Source organism: Dryobates pubescens, chromosome 1, assembly GCF_014839835.1.
Source record: "Dryobates pubescens isolate bDryPub1 chromosome 1, bDryPub1.pri, whole genome shotgun sequence".
Classification (NCBI taxonomy): domain Eukaryota; kingdom Metazoa; phylum Chordata; class Aves; order Piciformes; family Picidae; genus Dryobates; species Dryobates pubescens.
The window spans coordinates 7,193,889-7,217,643 of record NC_071612.1 but is presented as its reverse complement, the minus strand read 5'-3'; the positions used below and the strand labels follow the sequence as shown (position 1 = coordinate 7,217,643).

Here is a 23,755-nt window from a genome sequence, read left to right as displayed (position 1 = left end):
TTTAAGCTGCCTCAGATCTCTAGTGCGTTCTTTAGGACTGGCTCATGAATAAAACAGAGCCTGTAATTGCAATGACGCAGCCAAAACACATATAATCAATGCTCATTATGCCATCAATTAACACACCAAAATTAAACAAGAATTCAGGCTTAGTAATCTGCCATCAGCTAAAAAAAAAAAAAAAAAAAAGATATAAAATAGAGTCTTGGTATCATGTTGAAGTGATAATTCCCTTTCACATCTGTTGAACCATGCAAAGAGGCATGAAAAGCCTTACATCCCAGCTAATCCGCGGCGTGATGATGTTTGGTCTCAGCATCCGAGGTAAAAATGAGAGTGAGAAACACTCTGTTGCATGTTTATCAGCTCCAGGCAGTGCTGGGAGCGGGCTGGCAAGCCCAGCCCTCTGTGTTTTGGGCTCTTTCCACCGTAGATCAGATTTCAGCTCGCAGGTTTTCTGGTCTAACCGACTTTTGGGTGCCTGAGCTCTAGAACAGGTGATTTGCTTTGCTGGGGCAGTAACAAGTTCCAACAAGCCTGGGGTTCATTATTTCTCTGGGATACACTAATTAGCGTATGTAGGAGCATTAGAGCCTACCAGAGAAAGGGTAGCACAAGCATAACCCTTGCCTTTGCAGACGATCAGCTTTGAAGACAGCAAGATTTTGGGTGTACGTGTTGCTGGAGTATTCTGGTCAGCAAGGTGTGCAGGGAGCCAGGCCATCTGCTCGGTATCTATTCTGGTACACACTGTTTCTGTTTGAAATATCCAGGTGCTTTTGTCCGTCAATTTGTAGCATGCTTCACCCATTAACAACATTGTCTGCTCAGAATACCCAACCTGACTCTTCTGACAGCAAATTCTTTACAGGCAGTTCACTTAAAGTGATTGCTGCTGCAACAAAAGCTGCACTTTAGGTATTTTCTCAGAAGACGGGAACATCCTTTTTTAAGTACTTTCTGCAAGTCAAGAAGGCTTCTGTTGCAAAATGTTTGTGTATGAGGGAGCCTTGGCTCCCTTAGTGATGACCCTGTGGCACTGGGCAGGGGCAGGCATAAGCATGCCCGTGGTGGGCAGGCATAGCCCAGGGACGCAGGCACAAGGAATACCTAAATCAGGACAGGCATTCACACCATTAGCCACTCATACTTAATTTCTTCAGCAAACCCTTCAGCACCTGGGGGAGAAATGTTGCTAACTTGCACCCAGAGGGGCAATAGCTTGAGTTCTTTGTCACCAGAATATAGTAACTTTACTCTTAGGCAATACATGTATTTTTTCCCAAAGAGCCAGGACTAGAAAGCCCTCCACTCCATCTTAGCCCAAAGCAGACTGGCTGCCACATCCTAATGCTGTTTTCCTCTTGCTCCACCTCTTTGCAATCAATTACTTAATGGGGGAAAAAGCTAGCAGAAGCAGCAGGTCTAATGTGCTCGCTGTGGTTGATCTCTCAACACCAGCCACAAGTTGTGGTGCCCCATTGTGTGAGGCGGCTCAGCCTCGCGGGGAAGGACCTTCTCCCCGTCTGCGCAGTGACATACAGAGAGGAGACACAGCCCAGCGCAGGCTAATGAGGACTTTAGCCAGTTCAGGGATGACAGCAATGTGCACTCTGTTTTGCACAAAGGGAAGTTAGCTAATGGCCACTGTACCCCTCTAGTCACAGAGCCAAACCAGCTCCTGCTCATCAGTAGTGAGCTCACCACGTTTAACGTACTGCTAAGCATCCTGAATCCTGAACCCTGTGTTTAATTCAGGGGGTAGGGGATGTGGGGAATAAATAAAATCACAGCCTGAGCATTCCCTACTCATTTGTTTCTCCAGCACTGTGCCTTTTGGGGTGTATGCTGCTGCTGCTTCCATCTGTGCTGGGATGTGTAAGTGGTGTTCTGTGAGTCCCAGGAACATTTGCCTCTTGGTCATCACCATTTAAAAACAAAGAATCTCTTCATAGTCAGTTTGATTTCACTCAAGGGTGAAATCTGCACCAGTATTTATCTTCATTGGTCAGGCTGGAGCAGTTTTCTGATCAGTGCCTGACGATTAAGCTGTGACCATCACTCCTCTGGGCCATGAAAACCAACACTGCAGGGCGTGCTCTGTGGATCTATGCAGGGCTCAGGCTAATGGGGGTGAGCCCAGCTGGGAGGCATCATCGGCTCAGCCCAACTCCTCCACCCCACATGCAGGAGACAGGGATAACTCAGCTCAGCCTGGAATTTACCTCTGGGGTCAGGAGTGGTTAAAATATTTATGAATCCCATTGCTGTGACAGAGCAGGTAAAATGTCACTTAAGGAAAGCTATTAGAAGTGGTCCGTCTGCAGGGAAATATAATTTGTCATCTCACATCCAAGCATTTTTCAACACTTTGGCCAAAATATGCTTGTGCCTCATATGGGAGCTGTCAGGGAACAGTGTGGCTATGGGGATCCCCTGTGTGCAGGCACCCAGCTCCCCAGTTTCTTTGACAATCTAATGGATAAAGGATGAGCCCAACATTATGGTTGTGGTATTAATTTTCAGAAGGAAGCTTGAAACTACCATCACAAATTAATTTTTCCTCTGAGAAATGTTTTATTGTAGGGCATGTAGTCTTCTAAAAGGCAGCTGTGTTCATAAACCCCAACAATCTCGTTAAAGGAGGACAGCAACAATAAAAATGTGAGAAAAGCAACTGGTAGCTAAATGCCACAAATGGGATGCCTCCTCACCAAACTATTAAAAATTCATATGGAAGTGCTAAAATTTTCATACCCAGGACATGTGGTACCAGAAAATGACAGAATAATCAGAACCAGCTATTAATACCAAAATACAGATTATGGCTGCTCTTAGAAAACTCCAGGAGGAAAAGCTCTTGGGTTTAGTAGAAGGAAGGAATGAAATTCATCCTGAAAAAGGCAGAGCACAAGCTATGTAGCCCATTGATTCACGCAGATAAAAGATTTTCACTCAAATCTGGCAGAGAGAGGACTAATTGCTTATGATGATATGGCACAGTATGAGAAGAACTTCTTCAGGAAAGGATGAAACAATACATGGCAGTTTTTACTTGGTAGTTCTTTGTCTGTCTGTAATGTTAACTGTGAAACTCTGGAGATATTGTCAGGAGCAGACAATAGAGAGGTGTGATGTGCATTGCATGCAACTGCTTCTTTCATCAGTACATCAGAGTTTCAGCCAAGAATAACTTGGAGGGAGAGCCTGAATTGTTCACTCAAACTGAGAGCATATACAGATTGGAAATAATTAACCTAATCAGGACAGGCAATTTCAGTATGAATTCATGCAACAGGAACACAGACTTCAAGTCCTGGCCATCATCAAGGCTCTGTTATGGCAGCTCGATGGATGGGGTGAAAAGAGATTTGATCAGTCATCAGGAAAGTATTGCACAACTGAAAAAACCTCCCTGTGAGGCAAGGACTCAGTCCTGTGGGCTGATTTTCCACCTGATCTTATCCCTGTCGCCTTGATGAGATGGGCTGGGAGCAAAACAGGCTGCAGAGCTGCTGCCTAGTGAAAATCATACTCACTGTCCTCTCCAGCACCTCCCCATGGAGGGTATGATGCTGCAGCTTCACAAAGTGCATTCTTGAGCAATGGGGAAACCCTAAACCACCACTGGAGCTTGCCTCCTCCCTGGCCTCTGAGGTTCCTGGAGAGAAAGTCCTGTGCTCCCACCTCCACACTCAGAGGTACCTGCTTCTCCTCCACAGCTCTACACTTGGTAATGCAAACGCGCTCCCGGGTAGCTGAGAAACGGGCTATAAAGAGAAACACATGAGAAAACAGGAGGGACAGTACAGAAGATCAAGGAACATTTTTTTTTCCCCCTTCCAGGCTGACCTAGTTATTTAACTAACTGGCAGAGATACTCACTAATGATGAAGCAGGAGAGCAATCAGTCTGCCAGCAGCAGTTTCACGGAGGATGCTTGGGTTTACTTAGCTCTTTCTCTTAAACAGGAAATATCAAATTGAGTCTTATCCATTTTGCCGCTCAACACTTTCCTGCACAGCCACTATTCCCAGTTCAAATAAACTTCCAGTGTCTCATTGATTGCCAAAGGATGTGATAAGACTCAAATCCAGAGGAATATGAAGGAAACATTCAGCTATGTTTTCTTATATAACACGATTGCATGCATGGTTTTTGTTTTCACTTTTGCTGCTGCCATACTGTCTGAGAATTAGAATAGAATAGAATAGAATAGAATAGAATAGAATAGAATAGAATAGAATAGAATAGAATCAACCAGGTTGGAAGAGACCTTTGAGATCGAGTCCAACCAGAAGCTACAGATTAAGAGATTTTTCATCTTTCCTAATCCACAGTGAAGACTATAGCCCTACAAGGTAATGAGCAGCTCAACAGTTCTGCATGGCAGCAAGGAGACAATGTACCTGTGAAGATCTGACCAACTGGGTAAAGCAAAGGACAAGTCTTTCATGAAAACATGTGACTCTACCACTACTTTTGTCAACTTTTCGACCAGCTCTGCCCTTCATAAGCAAATCTTAGGTTCAAACTTCAGAAAATAATACCCCAAATAAGTGATATCTTAATTCTGCCCCCCAGCCTTGGGTTAGAAACTGCCCTTTCTCCAAGGGTGTCACCTCTTGAGGGTTTGGAAGCTGCAGTTTCTGTACTCAAGTACTTACCCAAGAATTTCAGCTTGTTTGAAATGCCCAAGTAAAGCTCAAATTTCTAGCCCTCAACAGTGGATAGAAAAATTTGGAAATGGAACACTGATGATCTGGATGAAAGAGTTCATGAAAAGAAAACTAGCTGACAAAGAAATTAATCTATTTATAATGGAGAGGCTTAGATAAACTGGCTTAGGAAATCCTGATGAGAGGAGGACTATGTGGGAGGGGCATGAAGGACATGCATCCCATCCCCATCTCTTGCTGCATACACATATTTCCCTTTCTCCTTGCTTGCCTGTATCTAACCTCTTCCAAACTTAGAAAAAAAGCCCTAACAAACCAACAAACAAGGGATAAAACAACTGAGAGCCAAAATAATTTTCATTGCCCCCCTCAAAATTGCATTTTGCTCACATCTGGAACACCAGGACATTTAGATATTGTGATTTGTCCTACCTAGTGCTTGATGATGGCTTTCTAGCAATCCACAGTACTGGGCTAGTCCTCCTGGTAGGTGGAAAGAGAGGTAAAGAGGCAGGCAGGTATTTAATTGCACAGTTTTAATTTTGTTTTTAAAACTTTTGATACTGACTTTTAATGACAAGTGTCTGTAGAAGCGTTGCACCCCACTGTACATTAAAACAATCCTTATAGAGGTGTTGGAAAGCAGTAAGAATATGACCAATAAGGTCAAGCACAGGAATAGTTATTTAATAGTTACCTTAGTTTGCAGTGACATTTTAATATGAACATACTCTGAAAACATGCATTGTATGCAATAACTTTATTAGGGTCAAATAGATATCACAATATAGATTCATCCACCGAGTAGCCATAAATTGGTTACAACAATCAGAGAAGAGACTAAGCTGTTTTAAGCTAAGATGCTTTCAACATTACAGCTCATACAATAAGATTATATACTGATACACTTTGATTTAGAAATGCAGATAATCAGTTTTGATTATTACATTGTGCTTCAGGCTTTTGTTGGTGTCAGTGCTTCCCATATGCTGTAGTGAGGAAGGGCTGAATTTCCCGGGGAGAAATCTGAACAGGCTACAACTCTGGCTCTGGCTGTTTTAGGAGGGAGTTCCTCTGAGCCTGGGTTATTTGGTCAATCCAGTTACATTCTCCAGTAGCACCAAGCTAGCGCTCAGAGCAGTGACAGAACAGAGGGTTATCTAACAATCTTGAAACAGCAGGGTTAGAAAGAGGGTGTAAAGGAATATTGATGCTTTGTAAGGTCATGGCAGTACATGTGGTTTTCATGTTTTGCTGCATTAAGCAACAGGGCATTTTCAGATGGTTTTGTATACTGATATCTGCACCTCTGTTATCTTAGTTAAATAAATACCTTTGTAAACATATAACACAGTTACTTGGTCCTTATTCTCCACAGCTCACATTAAAAGTTTCACAAAACATCCATAGAAATAGTGATTTCTAGAATGAATACTTAGCTGAGTTAAATGGAATAGACATTGGTCAGGTACCATATATATATATATGCTACTGAATGCCATTTCAAGGAAAGAAAAAAATAAACCAAAACATTTTATAGTTACAAAGCATTCAGAACGTGGGTAAGCCATATATTCAACTCTGCAAAATATATAAAAGATGCATACCTCTTTTAAACATACATTTAACAAAACATAGTGGCAGAAGTCAAGAAGTTCCATTTACACAGTCCAGACATTTGATAGTATGAAACTGCTTATCCATGCACTAAATTACAGATGACTCAGGTAACTGAAATAATGGTAAAACCTTCTGAAACAAAAAAAAAAGGGAGAACCAAAACAAATGCTCTGAAGAGCCACAGACAGGCAGTTTTGGAGATTTAAGGTGCGATGTTACATGCATGGATGTACAGAATAATCTGTAGAAAGAATAGTAGAACACCTCTGTTTGTCACCAAAATGCAGAAGGAAATTCAGTTATATTATGCATATTAAATACTACAGACTTGAGGCTACAAAATGCTTCTACCATCTTAACACATAGAAAACTACCATAAAGTTATCTCTACAGTACATACTACAACACTGACTCCAGGTCATCCTCTGTGATGAGCATATCCCCTGTATCTGGCTAGTCAGGGGAAAAAAAGGCCAGCTCCAGCCCACTGGTCACCTCCCATCTGCCTCAGGATGTAGGCTTACATCATCAACCAACATTAAACATTGTGTTGTAGTATTAATTTATGTAAAACCCTTAAAAATCTGGCACCACTGTAACTTGAGACCTGTTAAACTCTCTGCATGTGAGGGGTACAAGAGCTCGTGCTGCGTGAACCCTAAATTTGATTAGCAAAGGAGGTTGGCCCACTCTGGCTGTAGCCCTGGGACTGGCCATATTCATCCACCTGGCCATAGGAGCCTGGCTGGTTGTAGCCACCAGATGGCCCATAGCTGTCTTGGTTGTAGCCACCTTGGTTGTAGCTGCTGGGCTGCTTCTCCATGGTGTCTGCAGGGTGCCGCTGGCCCGAGGAATGCCAGCCCGTCTCCTTAAACACAAACCAAATGTTGCCTGCCCAGAGGATAAAGTTCAAGTAGCCAAAGACCTAGGTGGGGAGAAGAGGAACTCATCAGCCAACAGCCACAATCTCACAGCCCAGCTTATCACTATAGATCCCACAGGGTCCTGGGAGAAGCCAAAGCCGCTCCCAAGTCCATCCTTCTCTCAAAACCTGCTGGAAAATGTTCTCGGCTTAGGAGCGAGTTTCCTCCCCTAGCTACAAGATAGCAAAGTTGTCTGTTTGGTTTGCAAAAAGCAATTAAATTTTTAGGCCATAAAGAGTTTGGTTTATGGTTTATTGTTATTCAAAAATGTAACCTAGTTTAAAGAAAGTGTGGAAAGAATAAAAGGAAAGAAAATCAAAGTGAGGCGTTAATTGGTCAGCTGGCCTGCTGTGGCTTTTTGGTTGGTTTGTTGTTGTTGTCACTGCTGGGTTTATTTGCTTATTTGATGGTTTTGGTTGGTTGGTTTAGTTTTGGTTTTGTGTTAAACATTCTGAAGATCAAATTTTCTTTTTTTTTTTTGTTGAGAATTTTCAAAGCCTTCTCTAAGGCACAAAGGCTTTTCCTCCTAAGGGAGTACACAGAGCCCTTTTCAAAAGCATTGCAGCGAACAAGTTGAAAGCAGACAGCCCAACCAACGCACTTGGACAGACACTTTGCTTCCTCCCCATCCCAACCCTCAGCAGATAGCTGTCATGAGTCATGCTCTGCCCTTCCCCACAGCAAGACTGCACTTCCAGTTAAATCACTTCAGCTAAGTGGCTTACACCAGTTGATACATGGGTAAATGAGATGAAAATACATCTGCAAGGTATGGGTGAAGAGTAGTAATCAAAGTCACTTACAACCGAAGTGTTGAGGCTCGACATAACTGGGCTGCGAACGGGCAAGCATTTGTTGGACTGCTGTTTGCAGGCAGACATCAGCAGCAGCACTTCATCTGGGTCAGTCGCAACCTTTACATCTGACAGTCCTTTAGCCCAAGCAGATGAGCTCACTAGCCACAAGAATGAGAAGACCACTGTCACAATGAAATCCTAAAAGACAAATTAGTTAGAAGCATTATGCTGGTGTGTCTGTGGGGACGAGGAGAGAAAAGTCAGCAAGAGTTTGTTATTTCACAGAAGGCTGTGATTACTGTTGTCACCTTTTCAGAAGCACCTGACCTGCCTTAAAGGGCAGAGCCCTTTAGCTGTCATTTGCATCTGCTTCCTCAAGGCCAGATTCTCACAAACATGTGGATAGAGATAAGGGGAATGGAAAAAAAAAATAGGAATGGGTTGATTCAGATTGGATGTTAGGAAGAAGTTCCTCTCCATGGGGGTGGTGAGACACTGGAACAGGTTGCCCAGGGAGGTGGGGGAGTCCCCACCCCTGGTGGTCTTTAAGGCCAGGCTGGATGTGGCTCTGAGCAACCTGATCTAGTGTGAGTGGTCCCTGCCCATGGCAGGGGGCATGGAACTCGATGATCCCTGAGGACTTGGGCTTCCTGAGGGCTGGCTCTTGCCCTGGGTACTCCTACTGACAGCCAGGATGGGATTCTAATAAGGAAGTGTTTATGTGTGGCAGCATCTCGGGGACAACCTGAAATTGGCTAATCCTCAGCCATGAGATGAGTTTTCTCACCAGCTACAGGTAAGGCCAAATGTTCCTGCTGAACGAGCTGTGCAGCCACTAATTATCACGAGTGAACAAATAAACAGCGAGACTTGCCAAGTGCAGAGACTCCTCAATTCCTCTCTGTCCTGACATAGCATTTGCACCTGATTCTCATCCATGTGAAAAGAGGGGAGAAGGGGTAGTGGTCCTTCCAGGATCCAGCACCTCTGAGCAGCTCTGCTCTGAACCACTCTGCTCACTTTTCCCTCGAAAGACTCTCAGGAGCACACACAGGCATAAACTTCTCCTTGTCTTAGCCAGAACAAGTGGCCAAGTGACACTGTTGTTGTGTGGGTTTGGGGAGAAAGGAGGGAGGAGGTGTGATTTTTCAAGCTTTCTTGTGTCTTGCTAAAACAGAAGAGCCTTTCTGCTGTCATATTTCATTCCATCTGTCAGCCCAGAACAGATGGTAGAGGTGCCAAAGTCTAACATGCCACTAACTGCATCGCTGCGTCTTGCTATCCCACCTCCCATGGGGGCTGCTTCCCCTTCCCCCTTGCACAGTAAAGGTACACATGGAAGGAAGCAAAAATGTTCATTAAGAACACAGGGTTTCAGGTTGCTACCCAAAGAAATGAGTGATCCCTAGGAAAGATCATTCTCATCTTCCACAAACACACCTGACATTTGGGGAAGGAGGTCTTTGCTGTGGGGATGGAGGACTCAAGGCTCCATCATGATGGAAGAGACACCAGTCAAACCAGCTGCACAAGCAAGCCACAAACAAAGGCTTTCTCTGCTCACACAGATGGGATTAAATTAACTGTGCTTGGATGCTTTCCCAAAGGATATATCCTTCTCTTCTAACAGTGCCACAATTTGTTTTCTGCAGGCCTGTGTCTGCCACCGAGCTTGGAGTTCCTTTGACCTCCTTTCATGCTGCCCAAATGGGCTCTCTTGAATAGCATGAAGCACAGGAGCTGACAACTATCTTAACACCCAAAGGAACTCTGGGTAGGCAGAGGCACATAGCCCAGAGTAATTTTGCATCTCAGAGAGATTTCCAACAAAAAGAAATGATTGTATTTTATATGTGCTGGCAGTAGCTGAATGAGACCTCGACTCCTAGAGGCAACAGTTCAATTGCAAATATTTCCTAAGAATTCCAGCTGGCACAAACACACAGATATTCACTGAGCTGTGGATTATGATGGGATATGCTCTTAATTTGCTATGAGGCTTGACATCTATTCTGCCTGGGTACCAAGCCCCCACATAGGTTGTGGTTAATATAATAGATAAGGACACAGCAGAGTTTTGGGGAATACCTATTTTATGTGGCAAGCAATTCTCTCTCAATGCCACCACACTTACATACTTCATGAGTTGGTTCAAGCTCTGCAGTCAGTGCTCTGGCAACAACAATAAAACAAGGGTGTAATAGCAGGTAGAAAGTTGAAGCAGAGACAAACTGACCCAACCTAGCACAATTTGGGAGCTTAAACTTGCTAACAATAGGGGAGTTTTAAAAGTGAGCAGAGTTCTGCAAGCAGAACTCGGATGGCTAGTAGCTCATGTTTTGGGCTGGGAATATTCAATAACACTGTGCAGTTGAGGGGCTGGTCCTAAAAGTATTTCTTCACTGAAGGCTTATCAAGCATTGGAAGCAGCTGCTCAGGGAAGTGTCACCACCCCTGGAAGTATTTAAAAGTGTAGGTCTGGCACACAGGGACACGATTTAGGGTGGACTTGGCAGTACCAGGTATACAATTGGACTCAACGACCTTAGAAGTATTTTTCAACCTAAGTGATTCTATGTTATTTCTCAGATCCGGTCTTCCTCACCCAATCTTCCAGTCTTCTGCGGACTTCCTCTGCTCCCCTGCTCCAGGGTGTCCACACACACTGAACCCCACCCAGTCCTGCCCTCTCTGCCACCAGTTCCCCTTTTTGAGATCAAGGAACATCCCCAGATGGGAAAGTCTGACTGGGTGGAAGAAATGCACCAAGTCAAAAGGGAACGATGACACACCGGGACGTGGAGAATAAACCACACATCCCATCCACCAGCCAGCAGCTTGTCAAAAAGATAGGCCAGAAAGGCTAAGGAAACACCAGGATTTTTTCAGCAGGTGCTCTCACCAAGGCTACCCTGCCAGACTCGGGCTCTCGGAGGGTTTGTTCCATCTCCCCTGCGCTGCGCAAGGTGCAGAATATACGGCTAGAGAAAACCTGTGCCTGCCTGTTTATTCTGAATCTTTGTTAACCTTCAGCTTTGGCTGGAACTTGAACCTCACTTGTTTTCCAGTGGGTTTGGATTTCTGGCTGAACATTTTCACAGCTCAGGGTGGAACAAAGTTACAAGATAATGACATGCTGAAAATAAAAGTGAATTTCAAGCTAAGCTCTTCTGTGGCTTAATGTCTATCTGGGGAATTTCTCCTTGGTAATTAAAGGCAGAGTGTCTGCATACTAAACCAAATCATACATTTGAATGTTTAATATCCCCATAGCATGGGGGGGTATTTTATTTTATTTTTTCTTTGAAACAAAGTAATTCTTATGGATGCTCTCTTGAAATGGTATCTACAGATCTCTTCAGGGTGTATTGTTGCATGATTACACTCCATTCCTAATTGCCAAGTTTCTTCCTCAGACCCCAGCTGAGATACTTTGGGCTGCCTACAGGTGCCTTTGGGAAGAAGGCAACGTAGGAACATGTAGGAGAAAGCAGAAAATGAGATTTAAAATATATGCTGAATATCCAAGGAGGGCCTGAAGTATGTGTAACAGAAGAAAAAAAAAATCTTGCTGCCTTTTTCAAGTTGAAACTTACTTCACTGAGTTTGCCAAAAATACCTTCTTGGAACAATTTTATACATTATGTTTTAAAACAGAACTGTGAATGACTTTTCTTTTTGTGGTAACTGAAACATTCCTCCTTGCTCTCAAGCTGCCAGCTTTTGCAAGGTGTCTGTCTTTGGAGGGGGCAGTCACTTAGAGTGACTTAAGTCTTCCAAGCACAATTTTGGATCCCCCAATGTCCATCACAATCTCATGCAGCCAAATGCATCTGCAGAAGCTGCTTGTTGGCCCAGAAGGGGGGATATGTTTCATCTGCACCGAGGTGGCCAGTGACTTCAGCAGCCCCTGGAGTGCTGTAACTCGTGTCCCCACACGCACCCTGTGCCCTGCACTGCCTCCCAGCCAATGTAGTCCGAGTTCAGCATGACAGCCCCGAGCTGTTATGTTTGAAAATATGCAAAACCTCAGCTCTGGCCTGGCTGGAGGATACCTGGTATCCCTGCCAGGCTCACACTGCCTACTCCCTTGCTGAACTGCAGCTGCTGGCCAAGTCATCACCTTCCGCACAGGGCTTTCAGTGCCACTTCTCAAACATTTCCACCCACTAACACTCATGTCACAAAACCTTTCGACTTAACAAAACCTTCTCATACTCTTGCAGCATAGAGGGGAGCAACTTTTCAAACACCAAAGCCTGTAACTCTCCCAGCCAGGGCTTGTCTAGCCTAGCAGCACTGCCAACAGGTTTCAGGGACAGCCAAGTAGGAGCAGAAGGATCTTTATCTGAGAAGGGGCAAACAAGTCAGTGGATTTGCTTTCAGTCACAACCAATCTAAAAATTCAAGAACCACCCCAGCAAACACCATAGCCCCAGCCCGGGAAAGTGGCCAACAGCAGGTTGCTGCAGGCAGCAACTCCTTCCTACAGTGGCATTTTAGCTCTTCTTTTGGTTTGAACGAGGTCCCACCCCAGATTTCCTGACAAACAAAGCTCTGAAAGAATTACATGCTTCTTTCAATGGTGTATGGCCTTGCAAGCTTGATTCTGTCAATGATGTGCAGAGCCCTTTGGGAATTACCAGCATGTACAGCAAGGTCACTGTGGCTTGTGTTTCAAAAAGGAGATGACAACAGCAGGCTGAAAGCAGCTCTTTGAAACACAAAGAATTATTCAGGTTATTCATCATTTCATTTTTTAACTGCAAAGGATACAGTCTTTGTTTTACATTTTCCCCTCCTTTCATTCTTTTCCTATCTATCTTCTAGAAAGCCAGACAAAGGGAAGGAAATAAAACATGTTTAATCAAAGACATCTCCAAAGAGCAGACTAGGACTGTACTTGATTCACTTGGTCCATAATATATGTAAAGAACCAAATGTCTTTCTGCTTAATGTGATTATTCACAGGACTCCAGATGCAAAGGAAAGATTTCATCATCTTACAAGTAAGCACCTCTATGCACTGTAAGAATGAGATTATCAAGTAATCACTGTTGAAAAGAAATATCTCTTTCCAGGGCTATGCCACTCACTCTTCTTGGCTAAAAAAATGTCATGGTTTTTTATTGACTGAAAAACTAATAAAGTGATTTACATTTGTGCATGAAGTCATGTGGGCTTTAACGATCAGCCTATAACTTCCCAAAGACAAATCTGAAAGCACATGAAGAGTTGTCAGAGTTAAGGGTTTTAAATGGAGTACATATGGGGTATAGAAACCATGGAAAAGTCAGAGTGATGAGCACTGACAGTGACCATGACTATTCTTTCCTTGATTTTCCCTCTCCAGAGATAGAAGTGTCTGCCCCTGATCCCCTAAAACTTCAGCACAGGACTAACTGTTGGGTTGGTTACTCTCTGCTTGCAAGGAGCTGCAAATGCAGAGATCTGAAGCAGGGCATGAAGAGAGGTACCTGCGGGGACAGTCCCAGGGTGTATCTTGTTTCTGCTGGCACTGTAAATCAGCAATGCCTCCCTGGGGTACATGGTGTTAACACTGGTGTAAACTAGTTTGGATTGGTCTGAAAGAAGCAGATCTACTGAAAACTGGTGAGATCTTGTACATCAGATTCATTAAAATCTAACTCACCCTCTCCATTTAATATCTTTAAAATACTCCTGGCTCTTGAGCAATAACCACTCACTTGACAATCTGGCCTGCACTTGTAAAGCTCCAAGGTGAGCCCCTGGCCTCTCACAGTATATTCACAACAGGCAGGTAAAAATCACAGCTGTGGTCTGCAGAGCTCAAAGAGACATTGCACCTGACCATGAGGTATGCTGTGCTTCCTTTAGGGATTGGGAATCCGAGGTCCCCTCTTAGGTTTACCTATCTAGTATGAACCTCCTCGAATGATCTCTCTCCACAGAGGCAGTAAGGCAGCGGCAAGAGCTTGCTACTGACAGCCCCATGGAAAGGGGTGACTCCCCCTCCATCACAGATGAGTAACACAACCCCGGCCCTTTGTGATCAAAAGGGAGATTTTTATCCCCAAAATCTGACAGGCAACATTAGCAACAGACATGGTTCATTGCACAGTGAATAAAATACACCAGTGCCATCCAAGTATTTGTGGAAGGAGTTAAGTGCTTCTCCTACTGGAAATACTTCCCTGCCATGATGTCTCATTTCACACTGAACATTAAAATATTTTTCCACAGTTAAAGTGATGCTTCACTGAGATCTCAGCACATGCAGTTGGGTTTCCCTGTATCTGTATAAACAAGGTAACCTTGACATTTTTCTCACTGAATTTTTCTCTGTGAGTTTCTTCTGACTTACGATTATGAAGAGTTTGATGACCACTATGCTCTGCATCCAGTCAGGCTGCTGCAAGTAGGTAATGCATTCATGGTGCTCTGACTGCCTATGCAAGGTTGGGTTTTGGGGGTTTTTAAAATATTTTAAAATTTTAAGTGAGCCTTTTTTTTTCCCTCCCTCTCCACTTCTCCTGTCATGCTCATTTTTCAGATCCTGAAGATTTGTCAGGAGAAAAGCCAGCCAGCTCTGCCACTTAAAGGCAGATGTCATCCCAGACTGAGCAAATATCAAGCCAAAAGGAAGTATGAGGCGTAAAATGGGAATGGTTTTAAATACAAAATTGTGATCAGGCACTGTAGGAGAAGCAAGGAGAGATGAAACTATCATCTTCCAGCTCTCCACTAAGAGATAAAAAAATAGTAGTCTGAGAATGCTGTCTGAAATGTAGATTCTGCCTGATGATGAAAAAGGAGCCAGGGCTGCCCAGTCTCCTGCACTGACACGTGCTGGGGGCTGCTGGCTGGACTCAGGCATCCACAGAGCACCTCAGATTTCTGCAGCACTGTTTCTTAAGAGGAACAATCTCAGGGATGAGACATACTCACACATCTGATCCGATATATGTGTGATCTTGCTGGGCATGGCAGTTCAGCATAGCATCTGCCTGGAGCTGGAAGATGCAGCGCCTGCCTCCTTTGCTCAACACATCATACCCCTGAGGTAAGGCCTGCAGCCATGGAAAGATGGTTTTCACTCTGAGTTTGCTGTCAACCCTTGAATTCCTCCTGGCTACAGCTGCTTGCTTTTTCTGTGCCTAGGGCTCTACATCTCCACTGTACAAGGGGGACTTGCACTCTGTCCAAGTCCAGTTGTGGTGCTGCATTGTTGCACTGGGCAGCCCTCCAGGGAGAGCGGCAAGGATGTGGTCCAAGTGAAAAAGGGTCTTTTCTCTGAAAGTACCCAACACAGAGCTGGCAATGCAAAGCAGATGCTGGAAGACGTGGCAGATGGGACTCTACCCTCCTGGCAAGCACAAGCTAAGCATAACCTTCAGCCACTTCCCACCAGCACTCATCAGCAGGAGCTGCTTATATTGTAGGACAAATTCAGAAACTTTGTCATATTCTGAACAAACTAAGTAATTTTAGCTTGGTTTAAGGACTGAGAAAATACAAGGAGAGGCTTTGGTAACAGACACCAGTTAAATTTACCCTATAGATTCAATTACAATCTATTACACAGAACAAACTCAATCAATGCCACGTGAATACATTAGTGGATTGCACCACGCATCCCCAAAGCCCCAGAAAACAGCAGACAGCCACATCATTGTCTGACATATTACTGTTAGCTTTCCCTTTCCTTTTGCTGTTTCTACACAGGATAATGCCGTTGGTCAGAAGAAAGAATTATTTCCCACAAGGAAATTAAAATGGCAGGCTTCTGCAACTAATTTTTTGATGAGACAGATTGAAATGAGATATTACTTGATAGCAGCTAAATCATGCAGAAGCAGGGCACTTTATTTATTTACTGTTCTAGAGGGACTCCCTTTATCTTGCCTGTTTCTGCCCCTCTGTGAAGCTTTCCTCTCCTTTCCTTACCATTTTCTAGAGAGAGAGAGAAAAGGTCCAACAACCCCCCAAATGAAGAGGATTAACTTCCTTTGATGTGGAACGAGAATTTTCCCTTCTGCAACAATTCACCAGTTTTCAATTATGCAAACTTCAAACCTCACATCTCTTTGCAGCAGGAAAATCTTTCCCATAAAACCTCATGATGCTAAGATTGCTTTCCTGCAGTTTAATCCTTTGCTTACAGTTATGTAGTGATTTCCTTTAATAGGCACAGCATTTCTGTACTAGTGATTTCTTTTTCCTTTCTGTTTTGTTTTTCTGATGCTCTTTCTTGGCAGCTTTTGGTCAGTTTAAAGCACAAGTCTTAGCTTAAAATCTGGTATCTGTCAGTCAAACATTAGATTTTTCTCAAATCCAGAACTAATTCTTTCCTTATGTTGGTCATCACTAAACCCCAACTGCCTTCCCTTTCAGTTAGAATAGAATAGAATAAACCAGGTTGGAAGAGACCTTCGAGATCATCGTGTCCAACCTATCATGCAACACTACCCAATCAACTAAACCAGTTGCCCTCTTCAAACCAGACTTCAGAGAAATATTTACCTCTACCTTAGTCTAGCCTTGTCCTTGTGGTCATGGAAATCTGCCCTTGGAAAGCAGAGTGTGAACCAACCCTATAGCAGGCAGATGTGGAGATCTGACTCAGCTTCAGCACAGCAAAGGACCAGCACAGAGCCACCCAGCAAGGCCAAGGGCTCTATCACAGGGTGTGATGCACTGAGAGGTAATCGACATCTAGAACAAAATAGATCTCACTGGCTGTACAGTCTGGATTTATGAGAAGACAAGTGCTCACCAGTGCTTGATTTTTACCACAAGCCTTCACAAGTAAAAAGAAGGCACAGATGACCATATCTTGTTGGGTGCATTGAATGATAACTGGGAGGTTAAAAGACTCAGAAACCAGTGTGGAAATACAACTGTGCTGGGAGTTCAGGGTAATACTAGAGAAATCGGCCACATAATTCTACAAAGCAAAATAATTTGACTAAAGCCAGTGGTAATTAGCAATAAACAATCTCCCTGGACAGACTTTGGTCAGGGGCAAGGTTTCATTTACCTGCTAGGATGATCCCTGAGATCTCCTCTGCCCTTTTTACCCACCAGTGAAGCTCTGCTGTCACAGATGCACAGCTTGGGCTCCAATCCTTCACATATTCATAACTTATGTGACTCTCGTGACTGCAGGCAGTGGTGGAGAAGCAAGGAATCCCACAAGTACCTACGAGATTAGGACTAAGCTCCACCTGCATATAGTTTCTGGTACCCTTGTTAAAAGTTTAAGTCAGCATTAAGACTGAAAAATAACAGGTGAATGCAGAGATGCTTTGAGCATTGGGCCACTTGATTCTCCTAGACTATGCAACCAGCACTGGAACAAAAGGACACAGTCTCAAGCTGTGCCAGGGGAAGTTTAGGCTCGAGGTGAGGAGACAGTTATTCACAGAAAGAGTAATTGGCCATTGGAATGTGCTGCCCAGGGAGGTGGTGGAGTCACCATCCCTAGAGGTGTTCAAAAAAAGGATTGGACGTGGCACTTGAAGCCATGGTTTAGTTAGTCATGAGGTCTTGGGTGATAGGTTGGACTTGATGATCTCTGAGGTCTTTTCCAACCTTATTGATTCTATGCTACAGCCTCAACCATCAAGCAAGAGGTTAAGGTCTAAGCCTGAAGACACTGTAAATGCACACTCACAATTAGAGGCCCTCTGTTGTTTTCACGGTACTTGTTCTGGAAGAAGATATAAACCACGGTGGCAGCCAGCGAGTAGAGGAAGGCGAAGACTGCAATGGTGACGAAGAACTCCGCCGAAGAGGAGAAGTCCCCTATCAAGGAGAGCTCTTCTCGGCGCTTGCCTTCACAGGTGGGAACATCAAAATTCACTTCATGCAACCTGGAAAACATCCCAAAAGGCAATAGGTGAAGTGCAGAAAAAGGAAACTGTTACCTGAATGAAGATGTAAACACATTTGCTCTGTCTCATTCCTGATCTGCATTGATCTCCTGCTTGAGCAACTTGCCCTATAAGTAGTCTTGTGGGCTGTGCTCTTCAGCGTGGCTTGTACACATGAGGTTACTTCCATGTGAGCATCTAGGTGAGGCTAAGGACCTGAACACATCTTTTAATCAATCTCAGAGGAAAGTTGATGTTCCAATGGTTTTGTACAACCCTCTCGTCCTCTCTGGGGTTTTGCCATGGCAACAACTGAAAAAGGATAACATGAGAAACAATTTGATTCTCGAATTCTTACAATCAAGGTGACAGAACACAGACCTTATCTTCTATATTAAGGCCATGTCAGCATCCAAATACACATAGTCCAACTTCCTTATGTAAAATAGCTTAGTGCACAGCTACCTGTGGCTGTTAACACGTGGGGCTAAAAGCTTTTAAAACCAAGCTGTAGCAGAAATACACACCTTGGGTCGAAGAAACAGTCTGCATGCCCTGCTTTAAGTAATCAATTAAAGCCCTAAACTTGCATTCATGCACTGTTTGCAACCAGTGACAGAGCTAATAGATCTGTGGTTCTCTGGCAGCTCCTGCCAGACCTGTCTTTGCTCTAATAATTTTAATTAAATTTAATGCAGAAAGCAGGGGCATCCTTGGAGGGGTTACTTTGACAAGTCCTGTTGCATGGCCCAGATTAGCATCAGTGGGGACATGGTGTCTGATGAGGGAATCACCATGTTTTATTCTGTGCAAGGCGAGTGGAGGGGGCAAAGGCAGCAGCAAGTTAAGAGCAATAGCTGAAGCTAGGATCTGGTGCAGAGAAAGGAGGAGGCCTACTGGGAGACATTCCTTTGCTCAGGGGCAATTAATGTGTTCAACGGTGAGCCAAGGGCAGCAGCAGTCATGAATATATGACTAAATAAAAACTTGGGTTCCCAGAGGAAAACAAAGCACCCACGATAGAAATCATAGGAGGAGGATTTAATGGACGTTGGAGAATTGCATGACTTTTGGTTTCTTCTAGTCCAGACTAATGTACTCAAATGTGTGGGCAGAGCCTTTTCATCAGTGGTTGATGTATAACACTGGTTATCTGCCTTAGGCAGTTTGCTCCCTGAGCTTCTGTGACTATAGTAGTGGTGGGATGAAAACAAGGAACACATCTGCCTATCTTGCGGAGATGAGCAGTGGTTGAGTTGCCTCCCTGCGCACTCCCTGCCCCTCCAGCCTCAGTCACCACAGCTCCATCCAGTCTAGCCACCAGCAACTCGCCAGCCCTTCTGAAACACAGTAAAGTAGCTGAGATCATTTTGCACTTCTATTCCCTGTTTTTCTGGCTTCACCTTTAGTTCTGAGTCAGAAGAAGCCAGAAAAAAAGAGTATTCATAGCATTCATATTAACATCTCACTCGTATCTTCCCAGCAGTGTTGTTCTGGCCAGGCATCTGTCAGGGAAAACAGATCAGAGGAAACTTCTTCCATCCAGTTATTTTTGTTCACTTGCTTTTCTTTTTAGATTTCCCTAGCCTCTAAGATGATGTGCAGTAATTGGTGCCTCTTGTGGCCACCTCACCTCTGCCCAAACAATCGAGATCTCAGCTGTGCAAAGTGCCCCAAAATAGACCATGATTCAGACCTGTGATGAGATGATGGCAGGGAAGAGAGGCAAGCGAGCCAAGCCCTGGGGTGGTTCGGGTGGATGTGCATTTCACAAGATACGTTTAAAAAGTTTCTTTAAAGCAGGGGAGGATCAGTGACAGAAAATCCAGTTTTACTAATCGAAACCTCTTTGATCTGGAAGAGCACCTCCAAAGAAAGCTCTGATTTTTCCAGCAATGTTGCTGAGTCAGGATTTCTGGGGGCAGGACGGCTTGGTGATGACTCAGAAGAAGTTAATTGCCTCTACCTCTGCCTCCCACTTTTGATGTAATTCTACCCGTTCTCCTACTTACTTCCTCTGACTTACTCTTATCTACCCTTATCTCTCAGTCTTTACACCTCACCTTTTCCTTCAAGTCACCCTTGGCTGGCATCTTCCTTCTGCTGCTTTTCTATCTCCAGCACCACCTTTGCCACTGTTTTGTAAATAAAATCAAGAGTCCCAGGAGTGCCCCTTCACAGTCATGCCCTTTGCACTTCGTTAACATCTAAGCAGTACTGATGGGCTGCATTAGCTGAAGTGATTTTCATTGACAGCTGGACAATGCAAATGGGGAAAACTTCAGTAATAAATTTACCTAATTAAGAAAAACAATAAAAAAAACCCCAAAACCCAACCACCAAACAAACAAAAAATGAAAACCAACCAAACAAAAAAGCCTTCCCCCTCTATGTTCCTTCAAAACCAAGCTGGACAGTGCTTTTTGCCTTCTATTGTGCCAAGTATTGTTATTAATTCAGAAATAAGGCTGATGACTAAGGAATGTGACCTTTCATCCCATACTGAGCAGAGCAGTGCTAATGTTGTCTTTGCTGCTCATCACTAGTGACACCATCCCCTTCACTGCTGCTTCTGTTTGCTAACAACCTTCACCATCCAGGTCTGATTTCCCCCAGATTCACTCAAATTGGAATCAAGTCCACCCAAGGCAGTCAAGTCTCACTGATGGAGTCACAGTAATTAAGGGCTTCTGAGGTTTCCTCTACCAATTGGCAAACTTTCTGTTGCCATGGGAAATGTAGTGACAAGACAGATGTATTGTCTAGCTTGACACAGTCAAAAGAGGGCAGGAATGTTTTACAGTGGTGAGAGAAAAAAAAAAAACACAAAAGGTTTTTACATTGTTCCACCCTAGCAAAGAGCAGTTATGCTTTCAGACACTAATTACCCCTGCTCTGAAAACAATGCATGGAACCAGACACGCTGAACAAAGCTACAGCTGTTGCATGTGCGTGGGGGGAGCAGAAGCTGTGCTCTCTCCATGTAAAAGTGAAGTTGCCTTTCCTTACTGAACTTCCCCAGTACAATATTCAAGCCACAATTTGCTTTTAATTATAGTCCCTCTCTTTTTCTTTTTTTCCCCCCTCTTTTTCTTTTGTGAGCAGCCCAGTCCACCTGGTGATCCTGGGGTGGGTTAGAAGGGGTGTGACCAGTAGGTCGAGAGAGGTTCTCCTTCCCCTCTACTCTGCACTGGCGAGGCCACATCTGGAATATTGTGTCCAGTTCTGGGCCCCTCAGTTCAAGAAAGACAGTGAGCTACTGGACAGAGTTCAGCACAGAGCCATAAGGATGATTAAGGGAGTGGAACATCTTCCATATGAGGAGAGCCTGAGGGAGCTGGGGCTCTATAGCTTGGAGAAGAGGAGACTGAGAGGAGACCTCAATGTTTATAAATAAGTAACGGGTGAGTCCTGAGAGGATGGATCCAGGCTCTTCTCAGTGGTGCCCACTGACAGGACAAGGGGCAATGGGTGGAAGCTGAGGCATAGAAAGTTTCATGCAAATATGAGGAAAAATCTTTTCACTGTGAGGGTGACAGAGCAGTGGAACAGGCTGCCCAGGGAGGTTGTGGTGTCTCCCTCTCTGGAGATATTCAAAACTTGCCTGGATGCATTCCTGTGTAATCTGGTGTAGGTGATCCTGCTCTGGCAGGGGGGTTGGACTAGATGACCTTTCAAGGTCCCTTTCAGCCCCTGAAATTCTGTGATCCTTGAGCACAAAAATGATCAGAGCCAACTGCCCCAAAGACCTGTCTTGTCCCATGTCCCACTCTACCAGTAGACACGGGAGAATATGCACCAAGTGATCTAATCTTGTGTGACTCGCTAAACCTCCCCCTTCAGCAGTGCACACAGGGCTTGTTTGAAACCAACAGAACATGCAATTAACAGCAAGTATGTGCCCAAGTGTTATTGATGAACCAGCACAGATGTCCTCTCCTGGGCTTTGAGCAGTGCCTGGATTAATAAATAACAGACAAAAGTTCTGCCTCCAAAAATTCTCAGTGGAGATTAATGTTTCTCCATCCTTTCACTAGGATGTGGGGGGAAAAACAGACAAAAAGCTTTCTGTTTTGGCAGCTTGTCCTATTTTCTGAAAATAGTATCTTGTAATCCACCCATCCCTCCCCCTCCCCCTCCCCCCCCATCTATGAGATGCTGGAGCAAAATGTGCAACACCCACACACGTGCTTGCAAGAATCCAACGATCCATTATCCTTTCATTGGGCTTTATTTCCTACTTGTTTCTGGTAGTCAGACTGTCAGTTGTGTTTACTGTCTGCCAAGCAACGAGAGAAATACACCACTGGAAATTAGTTACTGCAGGCAGTGCTCATGAAGGAATCTGTTATGAAATGCTTATCTTGGCTGATAGTCTCCAAAACAAGGGGGGAAATGAACTTCTACAATACAGCAGTGGAGTGCTGAAAAGCACAGGGCCTCTTAGCAAGACAAACTGGTCTGGTGAAGCACAAGAACATGACAGGGGATTCAACTACCTTTCTACCGTGCAGAACAAGAGGACACAGTATCAAGCAGCACCAGGGGAGGTTTAGGCTGGATGTTAGGAAGAAATTCTTCACAGAAAGAGTGATTGGCTGTTGGAATGTGATGCCCAGGGAGGTGGTGGAGTCACCATCGCTGGATGTGTTTAGGAAGAGACTGGATGGGGCACTTGGTGCCATGGTTTAGTTGATTAGATAGTATTGGGTGATAGGTTGGACTTGATCTCAAAGGTCTTTTCCAACCTGGTTAATTCTATTCTATTCTATGAAGTACAGACATTCTTTTCAGTTAGGCCCGGAAACACAGCAGCTCCCTCATTTCAGAGGACTATGCTGATGTGCTTTCACACAGTCCCTGGCCAAATGTCCCTTCTTGAGTTGCTAAGTATGGATTTCTAACAGGTTGAGTGCAAGAACACTAATAAATGGAAACCTTTCCTCTCCACAGCAGAGCTTGCTATTCCCATAAGACCTCCCTGAAGATATTACCTGCATGAAGAAAAATGCTTTAAAAGTAACCTTTAATACTCAAGTGAAAGCAGAAATCTGCCTGGAAAGGAAAGATCTTTTCTTTAATAAAGTCAAGGCCCACTGATTCCCAACACTCTTAGACTATTCTCAAGGAAGAAGCAATGCACAAAATGCTCCTCCCCTGCAAAGAGCATTTCCCCTGGCATTGGGCATCCCCACATGCTTGGTGCTAAATCCTGGCTATCTGGAAGGCTGCCCACACAGCAGTGACAGGCTTCCTTCCAGCTTTTGGGAGGGTGGATGTAATCTCTGCAACTTTTTCCTCCCCCCACCAGATCTGCTCGCTCAAAACAGACTCTGGAAGGGGGGAACCCTGGAGAAATGAAGCCACTCTACAAGCTCCCATACACACCATGAACTCTCCTAACAGTTGCCCTCAGTACATATTTTTTTACTAATTATAACTATTATCCAGTAATTCCTGTAGGATCTGAATCTTTGCACCCAGACATCCTCAAGCTGTTGAAATCAGTTTCCTTTTGAAGCAGCCTGTTAATACCTCATTTGATCTCCTTGAAGCTGTTAATGCTGAAGTTCTCTCCAGCCTTTCAAAGCTAATAGTTTACATTTTAATGGAGCCCTGAGGATGTGGTGGCCCTAGCCCCACAGTGGAACAGCAGATACCATGGAGGCGACTGCTCCTTGGTCCCATTGATGCTCTGGCAAAACCAGAGTTTTCCATCCCTTTGCTAACACACCAAGACTACTGTTTCTCACCCCAAGCCTGCTCTCTAGCAGCTTTTTCCCCAGGAAGGAGGAATTACCATTTACTTGAACATTCCTGTCTCCTACCTTTCCCACCACCCGTTTGCCATGATGGACATCCCAGGGCTGCCTGCATAT

General features: G+C 44.3%; 1 protein-coding gene across 1 annotated transcript in view; it reads right to left on the bottom strand.

Annotated features, from left to right (window-relative positions):
* Positions 1 to 5,422: 5,422 nt before the first annotated feature.
* SYNPR (synaptoporin) overlaps positions 5,423 to 23,755 on the bottom strand; it is a 121,053-nt gene continuing 102,720 nt past the window's right edge. The window contains exons 4-6 of the mRNA XM_054161038.1: positions 17,678 to 17,876; positions 8,026 to 8,217; positions 5,423 to 7,224 (exon numbers count right to left, since the gene is read on the bottom strand). Of these exons, the coding sequence (XP_054017013.1) occupies positions 6,958 to 7,224; positions 8,026 to 8,217; positions 17,678 to 17,876 (658 nt within the window). The 3' untranslated portion in view covers positions 5,423 to 6,957. The remainder of the gene's footprint in view (positions 7,225 to 8,025; positions 8,218 to 17,677; positions 17,877 to 23,755) is intronic.